A 15,706-nucleotide genomic window follows, 5' to 3' on the forward strand; every position below is an offset into this window, starting at 1 on the left:
CTAGTCATGTCTAATTGTTACTGCATTAATGGTCAATGGGATAAAAAGAAAACTCTGTTTTCACAATCACTGCCAAATAAATGACACATGTTGGATTATTTGGGGGATGTTAAAATGGTTCTTGTTTCTTCAGTATACAGAAAGTTAAATTCACGCTACTACAAAAACTAGAAAACAATTAGGTTCATATTTTTTTTACTTTACTCATGCATCCTTTTGCTTATACTCTGTCCTTTGTCACCCAATATAACCCCTTCTTGGTTCATTTTCTAAATTTTTGAACTTTACCCACATTTCCACGTATGTATGTATGTGTGTACATGTGTATACAAATACACACACACATACACAGTTACACTGATTTACATTATAGGCTAGGTCCCCATATGAAGCAGAACACAGGCTTTTCTGAGTTTGTGTCCCGTGCTTGATCTTATACTTTCCATGTCCATCTTTTTCCCTCAGATGCCATGATTTCATTTTTCTTCGCAGATGAGCTGTATTCCATTGTGTCTGTATACTACACATTTACTATCTGTTCATTTGGATAAAGGGGCAGTAATATGAATGTGCATGTCATCTCTGTGGAAGGCTATGAAGATATTTTTATGCTCAGGGGTTGCATAGCTGGGTCATATGGTAGTTCTGTTTTTTTTTTATATATGGGAGAAAAAGTTATTAGCTAAGAATGATGGCAGAAATGGAGAAAGTTTGAGACAAGTGATGAAGGGGTGAAATTGATGCTGGAAAGAGCCAGAGAAATAAGTGGTCCAGAAAAGATTACAAAGAAAAAACATTGTGTCATTGTTAGGTGAGTAGGTACTTAGACTATGTCAGCATCGTAGTATGGTAGCTTAGGCTGATTGACTATCCTGCTGTCAGATGGACAGTGATTAGAGCTCACTGTACATGGTTCATTTCTTTTTCCTTCTCTCTTCTCCCTCTGTCCACCCCCCCCCCATATTACTGGAGATTAAACTTGAGTAAGTGCCCTATCACAGAACTGTATCTCCTCTAGACAACCATCATCACACCACCTCCTCCTCTTCTTCTTTTCCTCTTTAATTTTGAGACAAGGAGCCACTAAATTACCTAGGCTGTTCTTAAATAGGTCTTGAATTTGTGATCCTTCTGCTTCACCTGGAATTACAGCCTGTCACCACTAAACCCCGTTTACATACATACAAAGTTGTATTTGTATTTGTAGTTTTTAGGTTGAGGAAAGTAAGTATGGACTGTATCACCATGGTTATTTAGCATCATGAACACTATAAAAGACTAATACAGAATGTAGCAGTGTTTCATGTATTGATGTAGCATTTCATTTCTATACTTAAAGATAGTAGGGAATTGAAAAAGCTCCATTAATGTATGCTGTAAGAATTGTGGACTGGGGATTAATTCAGTGGTATAGTACTTAGCTCAGCTGCATAAGGTCCTGGATTCAATTGCTATCACTAGAATAAAAGTTGAAAACAATCTGTTCTTTAGACTCACATAGAATCTACTTGTGATTACCTTGTAGTTACGACAGCCTCCAGTTAAGCGCTTGAGACTTCGTGGTGATTGGTCAGATACTGGTCCCAGAGCAAGGCCAGAGAGTGAACGAGAACGAGATGGTAAATATACTATGGCCAATATTTTTGTGATATATGGTATTAAAGATTTATTTATCCTATCTGTGTGAGTGTTTTGCCTGTATGTGTACTGTACCTTGTGCTGGTGGAGATCAGAAGAAGGAATAACATACCCTGACACTGGGGTTACAGATTTTTGCAAACCACCTTGTGGATGCTGGGAACTGGAATTACAGATGGTTGTGAGCCACCTTGTGGATGCTGGGAACTACCTGAGTCCTTTTCAAGAACATCAATACTTTTAACCTCTGAGTCATCTCTCAGGCTTCTTCTTATTTCCATTGTTTTCTATTGTAAATGATGCTGCAATGAAAAATTTTTTTTGAGACAGGGTTTTTCTGTGTAGTCCTGGCTGTCCTGGAACTCACTCTGTAGACCAGTCTGGCCTTGAACTCACAGAGATCCACCTGCTTCTGCCCCCAGAGTGCATGTGCCCACTACCGCCCAGCTACAATGAAATCTTAATAAGTATATTTTTGTGAGTTGTCCAAATATATCATAGGATAAATTCCTAAGAGTGCAATGGCTGAGTCACTAAATAAGTATGTTTTATTTTTATATACACATACATGCAAACACAATACATGTATATATACATATAAAAACAATTTATCTGAATATATTTTATCTAATGAATCTATAGTCAAAATCTTACTCTAATTATTATTAAACCTTTTATAATCAAAAGAGTATTCCTAAGTATAGTATCCTTGATTCTATCTTATAATATTCTTAAATATAAAGTTACAGTGTGTAAAGGTGACTTACATGTCTGTAATTCCAGAACTTGGAAGGCTGTGACAGAAGGATTATCATAAGTTCAAGCCAGGGCTACATAGTAAATTCCAGACCAGCCTGGACTACAGAGTGTAGAGACCCTATCTTCAAAAAACAAACCATATCAAAGAATTATGTGATTGGATAATTATTACATTTTCTGTGTGACCTCATACTCTTTTTGAGTTTTGATTCAAAAAAAAAAAAAAGGTCTTGACTTTTGAGCCTGGGCCTTACTTTGTATCCCTGACTGCCCTCATTACTTTGACAGCCTGACTGTATTCCAGGCTGGGCTCCAAGTCACAGTAGTCTTTCTGCTTCAGCCTCCTGAGTGTTGGGTTTTCATACTTCCATTTTAAGATGCCCTTAAAATCCACAGCACTGTAAGAACATAAAATATTCTTAATATCCCCCATGGTGTAACAAAATAAAATGCCCTTAATGGAGAAAAGCAAACAAATGTTTATTTGAACAAAGAAAAGGAGTTAAATTGAAAAGACAAAATATATTCTTTGGCAACTAGTTGCAAATACCTGGGGCCATATAACCCCAAAAGGACCTGATCTCATTAAATACTGGAACTTACAGTAAATAATAAGAATTCTGCTTTAGGGAAATTGTGGTAAAAATCCCAAGGTTATTTCATATCTGTCTTTGATGATAATGTTTATAGTGAGAAAGCAAGCCTTTCCTTCTGTTTATTCCACTTAGAATTCATGAGCCCTTTCTTTTGGGTACTCTTATCACTATTAATAGGCAGTGGTGGGGCAGGGGTGGGAAACATAGAATTACCTAAGAACAGGCATAGATGAAGATGAGAATTCACACTCTTGGACACGTTACTGTACACATACATGGGTAGTCACTCATAAAATTATTATAAAATGTGTTGGGAACTGTAATGACTTTTTATACATTTATGTAAGTTACTTGGGTGATTTGATTTTTTTATTTCTAGTATCTTAAAAGCTGTCAAATCTAGGTTTTTGTATCAAAGATCCTGACATTTTGCCAAATTTACTAATAAACTTTATATTGTAATAGGAGAGCAAAGTCCCAACGTGTCATTGATGCAGAGAATGTCTGACATGTTATCAAGGTGGTTTGAAGAAGCAAGTGAAGTTGCACAAAGCAATAGAGGAAGGGGAAGACCTCGGCCCAGAGGTATTTTTCTCACTACTTAAAGTCATTGGAAAGCTGGTAAAGTCTGTTTATGGAAGATAGTTTTGGTGGGTTTTTTGTTTATTTGTTTGTTTGTTTGGTGGTGGTGATGGTTGTCTCTCTCTCTTTTCTTCCTTCCTTCCATCTGTCCTTCCTTCCTTCTTTGTTTTGTTTTTTAGATAGGATTTCTCTGTGTAACCCCAACTTTCCTGGAACTCACTCTGTAGACCAAACCCACTAGAAGATAGTTTTGGTTGCTATCATCTATCTAAACTGAACTGTGTTTTGTAACCAAAGTAGTCATAGGTCTCTTCTGATTCCACTAGACCCAACTGTAACTTATCTCAAAACAAAGAAAACAAAACTAAGACTTCTAATTTTAAGTCCCTTTCCAATGCATTTTGAAAATGAACGTATACAAAACTCCAAAGATGAGCATATGCATATAATTTTAAAAAATTATTTTAAAAATGTATATTTGGTGTGTGTACATATATGTTTGACTGTGCATGTGGAAGTCAGAAAACAAGTTAGGGGAGTCAGTTTTCAAGCTCAGTCAGGGTTGACAGGAAGTATCCTTACCTGCTTAGTCATCATACTGGCCCAAGATGGATTATTTTAGCAAGAATCTGTCATTGATTCTTATCTCTATTGATAGACTGTTTGCTCAAGTGGACCAAACCACTAGTAGCTATTACTGGTAGACTGAATGTCTTAGTTGAGGTTTCAACAAAAAGCAAGTTGGAGAGGAAAGGTTTACTTGGCTTACACTTCTACATCACTCTTCATCACCAAAGGAAGTCAGCACAGGAGCTCACACAGGACAGGAACCTGGAGGCAGGGACTGATGCAGAGACCATGGAGAAGTGCTACTCACTGATTTGCTTCCCACGGCTTGCGCAGCCTGCTTTTTTATAGAACCCAGGACCACCAGCCCAGGGATTGAACCACCCACAATAATATGGGCCCTCCCTCATCAGCCACTAATTAAGAAAATGCCTTACAGCTGAATCTTATGTAGGCATTTTTCAGTTGAAGTTGCCTTCTTTCAGGTAACTCTAGCTTGTATTAAGTTGACATACCAGCACATTGAAATTTCATGTGTGTGTGTGTGTGTATACATTTACATACATACATATATATTATATCATATATCTATTATATTATTAATAAATTTATTATTGTTTATTATACACATATATTGTAGATGTGTTTTCAGAACATGTTTCTGTAGAGGTTTGTTTTGCATTTAAAATTTGATTCAAGGCTGGAGAGATGGCTCAAAAACAATTAAGAGATGGTTTAGAGGGTGCCAGATTCCCTGTGACTGGAATTACGGATGGTTATAAGATGTCATGTGGATGCTTGGACTTTAACCCATGTCCTCTGAAAGAGCAGCCAGTGCTCTTAACCACTGAGTTTAAGTCCCAGCATCCACATGGTGACTCCCAACCATCTATAATGAGATCTGGTGGACTCTTCTGATTTGTGTATGCATAATAAATAAAGAAATCTTTGAGGGGGGGATTGGGGAAGTTTAGAGCACTTATTGCTTTTGGAGAAGACTTGAGTTCAATTCCCAGAACCTACATAACTGCTCACAACTGTCAACAACTCCAGTTCTGGAAATTCAATATCCGCTTCTGACCTCTGCAGACACATGACCAAAACACTCATACATGTATGTATGTAAAATAATCAGATCTTTTAAAAACTTGAGTTTTCATTAATATGTGTTTCTTTTTTTTAAAGGTGGAACAAATCAGCCAGATGTTTCAACTCTTCCTACGGTTCCATCAAGTCCTAATTTGGAAGTGGGTGAAACTGCAATGGATGTAGATACCCCAGCTGAGCAACTTCTTCAGCCTTCAACATCCTCTACAGTGTCAGTTCAGGCTGAGGCAGCAGCACCTGCCATAGAAAGCCCTCATTCTACTTCTCTGCTGTCTTCTCCAGACAGTGAGCAAAGGCAGTCTGTCGAAGCACCTGGACAGCACACCCATCATCAGTCTGGTGAGGATGTTATTCTTCAAGGGGGCTGTTCAAGTGCTGGTCTCTCATAATGAGCACCCATCTTTTAGTCTGTTGTGAAAGATGCTACATCACAGTAACTTCTTGCTGGAATAAATGGTCAGAATTATTTGTGGTATGTAAATAGTAACTTAAGCACAAACTTCGTGTGTCTAATTTGCTTTAATTTTTACAACTAGTCAATCTTTAATTTATATAAGATAGTTTTTTTAAGATAACATGATGTTATTTTGACATAGTTTAATACACTGAAAGATTATTTTATAGACCATTATTGATGAAAATAATGTTCTAGATTTATTTGGTTCTATGTCTATATTAAAATGATAGTGAAAATATATCTCATTATTATTCCTTTTGTATTTATATTTTAAATTTTTTCTCAAATTATGAAATACTTTGACTGTGTTCAGTATACTGAATCTGTGATTGACCCTTCTCAACAGCATAGTGTGCTTTACCAGGAGAATTATCTCATTATTTTATATATATGAAAAAGAATTCTTTTGCCAAATCTTTGCCTTGATGCTAGTAAAAAAAATCAGTTCCTAAATTCTCTTCGCATATTTTTCTCTCAATACAGTAACTTCTCATTTTTTCCTCCCAAATATGGAATATACTATTATTTACAGTAGTTTCAATAAATCTGTATATATACATCTATATAGTCTACTTGAAATTTTTACTATACTTGTCAATAGAGTAAAAACAATATATTTGTTTATTATTTTTAAGTTCTTTTAAGGAGACATTTTACTTGATACAGAACAAAAATGTTAGCAAGGGATATAGTTAGGAGTACAGCTACCACCTAAACTAAGACTTCTGACAGTTTCTTAACAGGTTTACCTCCAAGCTGTCCTGGATGCCAGATCCAAGATAATGATGTTTTAAATTAAGTACTGTTTTATCACCATATCTCATTTTTGGTAATTAATATTCACTTTCTATGGGAATGGAAGTCAGGGTCAGCCGCAGAGCTGTTAACACTATATACAGTTTATCAAAACCTAAACTAAAGCTGAGCTAGAAAGTCAGCTCTTCCCCATTTCACAAGGTGTTTCAGCTTGAGAGAAAATAAAATATTTTGCATTGTTTGAGAAATAGGGCCAGAGGAGTGAGAAGTAGATCAGAACTTGTATAATTATAAAGATAATAAAAATTTTAAAAATATGTATTTTTATTTCATGTGTTTTGCCTGCACATGGGCATGCATCTTTGTGCCTGAGGAGGTCAGAAGAGGAGGGCATCAGCGTCCCTGGAACTGAAGTTAAATCAGTTGTGAGCCACAATGTAGGTGCTGGGAACTGAATCCAGGTCCTCTGTGAGAGGATAATGCTCTTGACGGCTGAGCCATCTCTGTAGCCTCAAGATAAGGATTTTAAAGTGATAGTGTGGTTGCAAATATTCTTCAAGATTTTAAGCAATTATAATAATAACTTATAATTAAAAAGCAAAAGATCCTTTAGCCCAGTTTTAAGTTCTACTGAGTCTTAAATAGTCCCAATTGTTTTATAAACACATTTGTGAGTAAATATTTTGGAGCTTTAAAAAATGTTTTTCATAGCTATTTTATGTATTTTCTTACCACAGCGTAAACTGCTGAACCCCTTCTAGTGTTTAATATACTAAGCACTAGAGAATAGTTTTGCTATGACCAAGATCGTAACATTGGCCATAAACATTTCAAAGAAAGTAAGGAATATTTTGAATTAGTAGGTTGAGATTTTTCTTAACTTTAATAAGCTATGATTAGAATATTTTCCTGTTTTCTAAATTGTAACACTTCTGACGAAAATGGTTTGGTGTGAGATGTAGATTATACCTGTAAGTGTTTCAACAGTAGCCCTTTCAGTATCCTAGCATCCCACATGTCTGCAGCAAGGACTTCATGTTTTTGTTTTGTTCTTTTCCTGGTCCATTTGTGCTTACCAAATCCAGAGGGCTTCATAGACACTGGGGATGGTCCATTGTGAGACGGTAGTAGGTGGGGATGTCAATTTAGAGCTGTGATTTCTGTCAGTGCCTTGTGTAGAGCTAGGCTGTTTCTCTGTACTCATCTTGCTGTGGATATCTTTTTATGTAAATGTTTATGCCTTCCTTCATATCACATGTCTTTCCTGTCATCTTTAATAGTTAACTAAGGGACAGTGAGAGGGAATACTAGCCCAAGTACTTCGAGGTCCTTCTCAAAGTCTATGTCTGAATCTCTCAGTGATGACGATGAAAGTCACACCACAGATTTAGTGAACACTTGCCAGAGCAGTCCATCTTTCCACACCTTTGTTGTCCAGCTGTGTTTATTTTACCCTTTCCTGGCTCTTAACATTTTTATCTTTCTGGTTTACCTTCTCTACTCCATAAGCTGTGAACTTCTTCACAGTGAAGAACAAAACACTCATTTTCTTGACCATTCCAGCTCTCTAACATTGTCTAGAAGAGACGTTTCTTCTATTACATCTGACTGGAGCAGTTCAAACCATACCTTCCCAGATTCCCAGGGACTACACGTCTGTCCCTGTGCCTTCCCAGATTCCCAAGAACTTCATTTTTTTCCTGTGTCATTGTTACCTTTTCTGCTGAATTTTTCCTTTTAGCCTCAAACATACTGTTATCTCTTTCCTAAAAATAGAAAGCCTGTCTTGATCATCCTACATTTCTCCAGTTAAGGCCACTCTGTTTACTTTACTTCCCCATTTCTCTACAACTCCATTTCACTCCCCATTTATTCATGAACCAACTGAAATTTGCTTACCAACCTCCTTTTCCTGTCAAAATTTTTGTCAGTCACCAGTGAGCTCTGTCTTGCCAGTCATGAGAAAAGTTCTCTGTTAGTACCTTAGTATATTTTTTTGACTCAATTGTGTTTAACATTGTCTTTCCCTTCTTGACTTTCTTAGCCTTCACACCATACTTGCCTATTTGCTCTTATTATCCATCATGGCTGAGTTTCTAAAACTATTGTTAGTTTTTTCTTTTTTTTAATCTACTTTTGATTGAAGATTGTGGTTATACCTCTTAGGATGATCCTCCTGTCTTTCCTCTGTAAACTTTATCCATCTATCATTCACTAATGACTCACAAAGGTACTTTTAAGTCTTGTCTTACAACCCAAGTTTCAGATTCTTTTCCTACTTATTATCTGGGACTCCTTTTTGGTTGTTTTCAGTGGTTTTAAGTTTAACAATATGTCCAAAATAAAACTTAATGCAGCCTCCTGTCCTTCCTGTCCCTGAATGGTTACATCTTAGTCTCTCTCTTTCTTTTTTTTTTTTTAACTTTTCAAAAAGTTTGATTGTATCTGTGCTGTGTGTGTACATATGTAAGTCAGAAGACAACTTTCATCAGAGATCGTCAGATTTGACAGAAGATGTCCTTACCTCCTGAGCCATCTCATTAGCCCTTACTTTAGTCCTTTTATGCTTTAATTTTATTTGCTTATTTTATTAACCCATGAGTTATTTTGTATCCTTTTTTCTTTTTTGTCTCATACTCAATTCATCAGTAAGTCCTATTGCGATTGTACTTAAATTATATCGCACCTCTTTCCATTTCACTGTCATTTCTTGTCTCTTAGTTGATGTCCATGCATCTATTCTTGTTATTCTCCATGAAGAGGACACATAAGCATTTAAAGTATTTAATCAGATTGGCTGTTTATAGAATTCTGTGAAAGCTAACTGTATTTAGAAATAGAGCCACAAAAGAAAATACTTCAAACGTCTTTCTGTAGACCTCTGAGAACCTACACGGACTGGCCCTTGTAGAGCTCTAGCTTCAGCTTCCTCAGAGCATCATCGTGTTCTGGGTGTACTGATTTCCTCTCAGTTTCTCTGCTGTGCCAAACTTTCTTTTGCTGCCTCCTTTGTTTTTAACTCTCAAGTTCTTACTGTTCTTTTTATTAGAAAGATTTTCTTTAGTTTAAAGACTTCCCAAGAGTGTGGTCTCATGATTATCTTAGAGTTCCCCTTTTCCCCTACTTTCCCTAAAAAGTTGCATTTTTAATAGAACCTTGTTTATTTTACAAAAGTACATGTTAAACTTTATGATTTCTTTTTGCTTTGATTCATTTGTTATGACTTCTTTTTATTAGCCTACAATCTCACAAAGATAGGGCAATCATTGCCTGTTGAGTCTGTAATAAGAATGTCTATTTTCCCTCAACAATAGTCTGTCTCTAAAGATGGGGTAGGAATATTACAAAACATTGAGTTATATTTTAGTTTTGGAATTTTAGCCCCAGTTTATGAACTGTTTTGTGGGGAAAGAAGTCCCCCTATCTGAGCATCTGGAGTGTGGGGTCACATGTGTAGCCCACCGTCCCTGTCCATTAACTTTTGATATGTCTGGTAAGCTACTCTCTTTCTGGGCAGTCTTTTGAGATAGCATCTCATATCCTGGCTAGCTTTAAACTCTGGATCCTTCCACCTTTGCTCCCAGGTGCTGAAATGAAAGTCATTCACCACTACACCCAAAAGTTCTCCACAGTTAACAGAATGTAGGAGACATGTAGTGTTTAGATTTCCAGTCTGCCATTTGGGGTCCATGTTATACAAGCCTAAATAATTTTTTGACTTGTTATAAAAATATTTTAAGATGGTTTACAGAAATATGTCTCTAAAATCTTGTAAAATCTGGACAGTTAGAATACTGGCAGGAGAAAAGCAAAACGGAGCTACACATGAAGCAGTGATGCAGAATAGATGATGAGGACAGACTAGGGCACACTGAAATGGAGCATAATTAGAAAAATATAGAAGACTGAAATAGAATTTTAAGTCAGTGGTGGGCTTTTCCTTATGTTGTTGCTTCTCATCCCTTGTTTTCTTGAATTGTAATTGCTACATCAGACTTGAAACCATTTCCCTCATTTATAGTTCAGAGACTTTGATCCTATATACCTTCTTTGTGGATCATTTAACAAAACTTTTTAAAAGCAAATGTGTTTATAAAAATTACGCTTTTTAAAATAAGAAAAATATGACTTTGTGCCAAATTAGTGAACTGCTTATGAGTTTACTCTAAAGTGTTCCGGTGTAAGTACAGAACAATCCTGTCTCTGTTGGTGATGCTAGGATGTTTCTTCTTTACCAAGGTAACCTTGGTAGCCTTGGTGTTTTCTAAGCTAAACTTGAGTAGTTTTCATTTGCTGCATCATTTGTAAACATTTTCTAGGTTAGACAGCTCAGGGCAAGAGGGTATTGTTAGTTCATTTTTCTTCCTTTGTATTCACTGGGAATCCATTTAGAACTATGACTAGAGAACTTTGGATTAGATGGTTATTTCAGTGCATATAAAATTCAGTTTGGAACATAGACTTCTTTGAGATTGGAGTCTCTTTCCCCTTGTTTCTCCCCTACTTTCTTGAAATGTAATTTGATCAATGTGTACTCTGATAATGGTATATTTCTTTTGAGTGTAAAAGACAAACCTTATGATTATATAATCATAGTGTATGGTGCTTAAAGCGTTGCTATTACACTGACTAAAATATGGGATACTGAACACTTTTTAACAATATTTCTGTTAAGTAACTAAATTAATAGTGCTTGCCAGTATATAGCATCCTCCTTCCTACTGGCAGAGTTTCTAGAAAGAACTAACAGTGGAAGTCTATTGATGAGTCTTGAATTGTTCATTAGCTCCTTTCTTTTATTGAAATGGGTTTTTTTTTTACAGTATATCCTAATGTAATATTAGTAATCCTTATGGATTCTCTTCCCTCCTGCAAGTTCCCACCCCAATTCAGATCCATACCTTTTCTGTTAGAAAACAAACAGGCAACTGAGGGATAATAAAAAAAATAATAAAACAAAAATAAGAAAGTTGGAATAGTACTAAACAAACAAACAGAAGGAAAAGAACCCAAGACAATGCACAAGAAATAGATATAGACACAGAAATCCTCTTGTTCGTACAATCCACCACCTCTACCACTTACCCTCTTTCTGCTTCCTCTTCTATGAGGTCCCTGAACCCTGTGGGAGGGATGATGGGAACATTCCATTTATGACTGAGTATTCTGAAGTCCCTTCTCTCTCTCAGCATACTGTCTTGCTGTGGGTCTCTGTATTAGTTCCCATCTGCTGCAGAAGGAAGCTTCCCTAATGATGACTGAGCAAGGAACTGATCTATGAGTATAGCAGAAAATCATTAGTAGTCATTTTATTGATGCATTCCTTTAGTAGAACAGTAGTATTTGGTTTTCTCCTGGGTCCTTGGTCTGTCTATTCTCAGGTTGTTGGTCATCCAAGCAGCATTGGGTGTGGGCTCTATCTCATGGAGTGGACTTTAAGTCAAATCTGATTTTGGTTGGTCATTCCCACAAACTTTGTGCCACCATTGCACTAACATATTTTGTAGGCAGGACACCATTGTAGATCAGTTTGTAGCTGGGTTAGTGTTTATGTTTCTCTTTTGGTACCATGCAAGGTGCCTTCTAGTGCCAAGAACACTAGCCACTAGGGGCGAAGGCTCTAAATAGGATCCAACTTGACTTCTCTGTGTTCAATGAGTTGTGCAGGTGTTTTTTTCAGCAATAAGACCTTGCCATCAGTTTATGGAGAGCAACCTGTGGTCTTTGCAACAGCCTGGATTGTTTCAGGATTTTTGGTGAACAATTCAATTAGATGTAGCCCAATCCCAGTACTGGAAACTTCATTTGTTGACAAGAGGTGTCCAATTGGGGCTCTGTCTTTTTTGTTATTTGACAAATTTGTTTAGATTGTCTTCTAACATATGTGTGAAGATGATATATGTATATGTATATATACATGTGTGTGTAGATAGATAGATAGATAGATAGATAGATAGATAGATAGATGAAATACATATATAATATGTATTTTAGGAAGCTTCTACTGTATTAGGTTTTCATACTGCCACTCAAATGACCCTTAATTTTAGCTGTCTCTCGCCATAGTCTCTCCTTTCTCTCCATCTTCCTTCCGCATCCCCGCTTGATCCATTCGGGTCCCTTTATTTTATTTTTTTTTTCCGGCCCCCCCCACCCCACCTCCCATTCGGGTCCCTTTAATTCATAGCTATGTATTCTATTTCCTCTTCTGGGGAGGTCTGGTCCCTTACTTTATACCTAACCTCTGTGGTTCTGTTGATTGTAGCTTGCTTATCATTGACTTAACCTAATATACACATATAAGAGATTGCATACCTAGTATTTGTCTTTCAGGTATGGATTACCTCACTCAAGAAGAACTGTTCCTTAACTCTTAATTAGTGGGTTGAGGACAATTTTCTATAAACAGAAGTCACAGTAAGAAGAGATTAATGACTCAAGCATGCTTGATTATCCAAACAACAAAAAAAATGCATAAGAGGCTGAAATGTAATTTGTTGTATTACTGAGAGGAATTGTATGTACTTCCATTACTGAGAGCTAATTTTCCTCCATGTTCCTGGTCTGCTCAAGGATACCCATCTTGTACTTGCCTATTTCTTTTCTTTTATTTTTTCTTTTTTAAAAAAATTACTTTTATTTTATGTGCATTGGTGCTTTGCCAGCATGTATGTCTGTGTGAGGGTGTCAGATCTTGGATTACAGACCGTTGTTAGCTGCCACGTGGATGCAGGAAATTGAACCTAGGGCCTCTGGAAGAGCTGTCAGTGCTCTTAACCACTGAGCATGTCTCCAGCCCTTGCCTACTTTTGTTCATGTATTATCTTTTCCTTCTCCTTAACTAAACATATTCTAGCAGCACAGACTTTCTCCCCAGTTAACACACACAAAGTTCCCATCGTCTACCCCTCCCCTCCCCCTGCTTCTAGCATTCAGTACTTTTGCAGAGTGTATATGCTTTCTCTTTCTACTTCATTGCCCCAACTTCTTGAACCTGCTACCGTCTGGTTTTGCCTCATATTAGTACATCATAGCAATATCCTTTTCTGGCATATATTAGAAATAGTGGCTTGCTCCATCCTTTGACTGTTTCTATCAATTTGTGGACACACTTTTATCACTTTACCTACAGCACTTAGGTCCCTCAGTTGTGCCCGCCCTATCCCTGGTTTCTTCCTCTTAATATTAAAATTCCCCAGGACTCAGTTCTTATCTTTTGTGAGGGACAAAAGTTTCATCTTAAGTGACAGCCAAATTTCTGTTAGGAATTCTTGACTCTGACATCCATTGTTTGCCTTCTCCACTTGGATGGCTTTTAGTTCTTTCCAGAATGAATTGTTCTTTCTTTGTTGTTCTTCACTGTAGCAAATGGCAGCTTCTTTTCCTTCTGCCTAGGCCCAACCTTTTTCATTCTGTCTAGACATTAGCAAACATGCTGCCGTTGTCTCTCACATCTCGTGTATTCCCCTGAGCATTCCCTTCTACTGGAACAGCTTTCTTGTGATAGCTGTATAGCTTACTGCCTCGTGTCCTTGAGGCCCTTGCTCAATCCACACCTCAGAATACTTACCTAAGGACTGTTTACCGAATACCAGTCTCTCCGTATTACCTACCTTCCAGGCCTTCTGTACTAGTTTATTACAGCAATTACCCCAGGGGTGCATGCGTGCACAGCTCTCTGTGAATGTGTATGTATATTCACAGATGTCTATTTTCCCCTCAGAATGTAAACTCCATAGAGGTAAGAATTATTTTGCTCAGTGTTTTATTGTCCCTGAAACTTCATATATAATAGGTATACAGCTACCTCTTGACAGAATTTCATGTAATTTTTCTTTTTGCCTGGATCATTTCCTTAGAAAAGATTAATGAAATATTGTGTAAATCATTTTGAACTAAAATAGAAAAGGTAAATGACAATTCCAATATAAAAAGGAACATTTTTAAGGCTATGACATACAACTTGCATTGTGAAAGATCTACTGAATTCTAAAAATTGTTTCCATATACATAACTGTTTACTCCTTTTATTGAATTTTAATTATCTGACTGAAATTAGTAAAGTAACTTAAATTTTTTCAGGTTATTTAAATTAAAATTTTATAGCTATCATTTCTACTTTATTTTCTGTACAAAGAAAATATGATAGAAACTTGAATGTTTAGTTTAGAACCTTACAGGTGAAGTGTGTAGTGCAGTGATCAAGTACATGCTTAGGCCCTGTGTTCAGTCCATAGGGCCATAATATGGAATGGAGCACCATAAGTAAAGCAAGTAGTGTTGCTTAAGGAGGACCTTATTTTCATTAATATGGCTACTTGAATATTTGTAGAAATTATGTGTTTAATTCATCAAATTAAAGAGAAACATTTGGTTGTATGTGTATAGTATTGTCTCATAATTTAATGACTTTTTATCAGTAATTTGTTTTTAGTATTTCTCTTTGAAATATGTCTTATTTAATCTTTTCCCTTTTTAAGTGTATAATCAATTTTATACTATTTTTTTGTCGTGTTGCTCTCTTCTTTCTTTTCCTATCTGTGTCAGAATTTTTAAGGGGGCCTGAGATAGCTTTGCTCCGTAAGCGCCTGCAGCAGCTGAGGCTTAAGAAGGCTGAGCAGCAGAGGCAGCAAGAGCTAGCACAGGCCCAGCATCAGCCTTCCACTTCCACTTCCGATCAGTCTCCTCATGAGGGCTCTTCACGGGACCCTCGAGCTTCAGGTTATTGATGTCAAGTGTGCTTAAACAGCTTCCACAGTTGCTTTCTAATACTGCTATGTGTAGTTCAGTGTTTCCCCTCCCATTCAAATGGGAATCTAATGTGCTTGCAGCTTTTCCTTCCCTTCCTGGCATTGTAGTGGTGTTCAACATCTGCTATTTGAGGGACAGATTGACGGAAGCATTTCCCAGAGGTGTAAATATACACTTTATCTTACTGTAAATCTATTTGGAAAGGGCAGATGTTTGTTACTTGTAAAGCTGTTGAAGTACTTTCTAATAAATCTACTGAATTTCATACCTGCTTTGATATTTTTGTAGAAATTTCCTATATGCCAAAATGAAGCTATGCTTATAGACTCTTGGCTCTTAGTTTTTTTAAAGTCTGTAGTTAGCCAGTTGTTTTTAAACAAACATAAGTAATTATTTGACCATACTCACAAGCTCACTCAGTCATTCCCTTCTGTTATTATTTTATTTCTTTCAATATTTTCTTATCACTACTATAATCAACTTCATATATAGA

General features: G+C 36.6%; 1 protein-coding gene across 6 annotated transcripts in view; it reads left to right on the top strand.

Annotated features, from left to right (window-relative positions):
- Positions 1–15,706, top strand: part of Dcaf6 (DDB1 and CUL4 associated factor 6) — a 117,149-nt gene that overhangs the window by 50,485 nt on the left and 50,958 nt on the right. For 4 of the 6 annotated variants that reach the window (XM_085687981.2, XM_085687982.2, XM_048421358.3 and 1 more), the window contains exons 8-10: positions 1,526–1,619; positions 3,459–3,578; positions 5,328–5,588. In XM_085687981.2, the coding sequence (XP_085544107.1) occupies positions 1,526–1,619; positions 3,459–3,578; positions 5,328–5,588 (475 nt within the window). Of the gene's footprint in view, positions 1–1,525; positions 1,620–3,458; positions 3,579–5,327; positions 5,589–15,009; positions 15,184–15,706 lie in introns of all 6 variants that reach the window. The other 2 variants (XM_085687980.2, XM_048421357.3) reach the window with 1 other exon arrangement.

Source organism: Myodes glareolus, chromosome 5 (assembly GCF_982192425.1).
Source record: "Myodes glareolus chromosome 5, mMyoGla1.1, whole genome shotgun sequence".
Taxonomy (NCBI): domain Eukaryota; kingdom Metazoa; phylum Chordata; class Mammalia; order Rodentia; family Cricetidae; genus Myodes; species Myodes glareolus.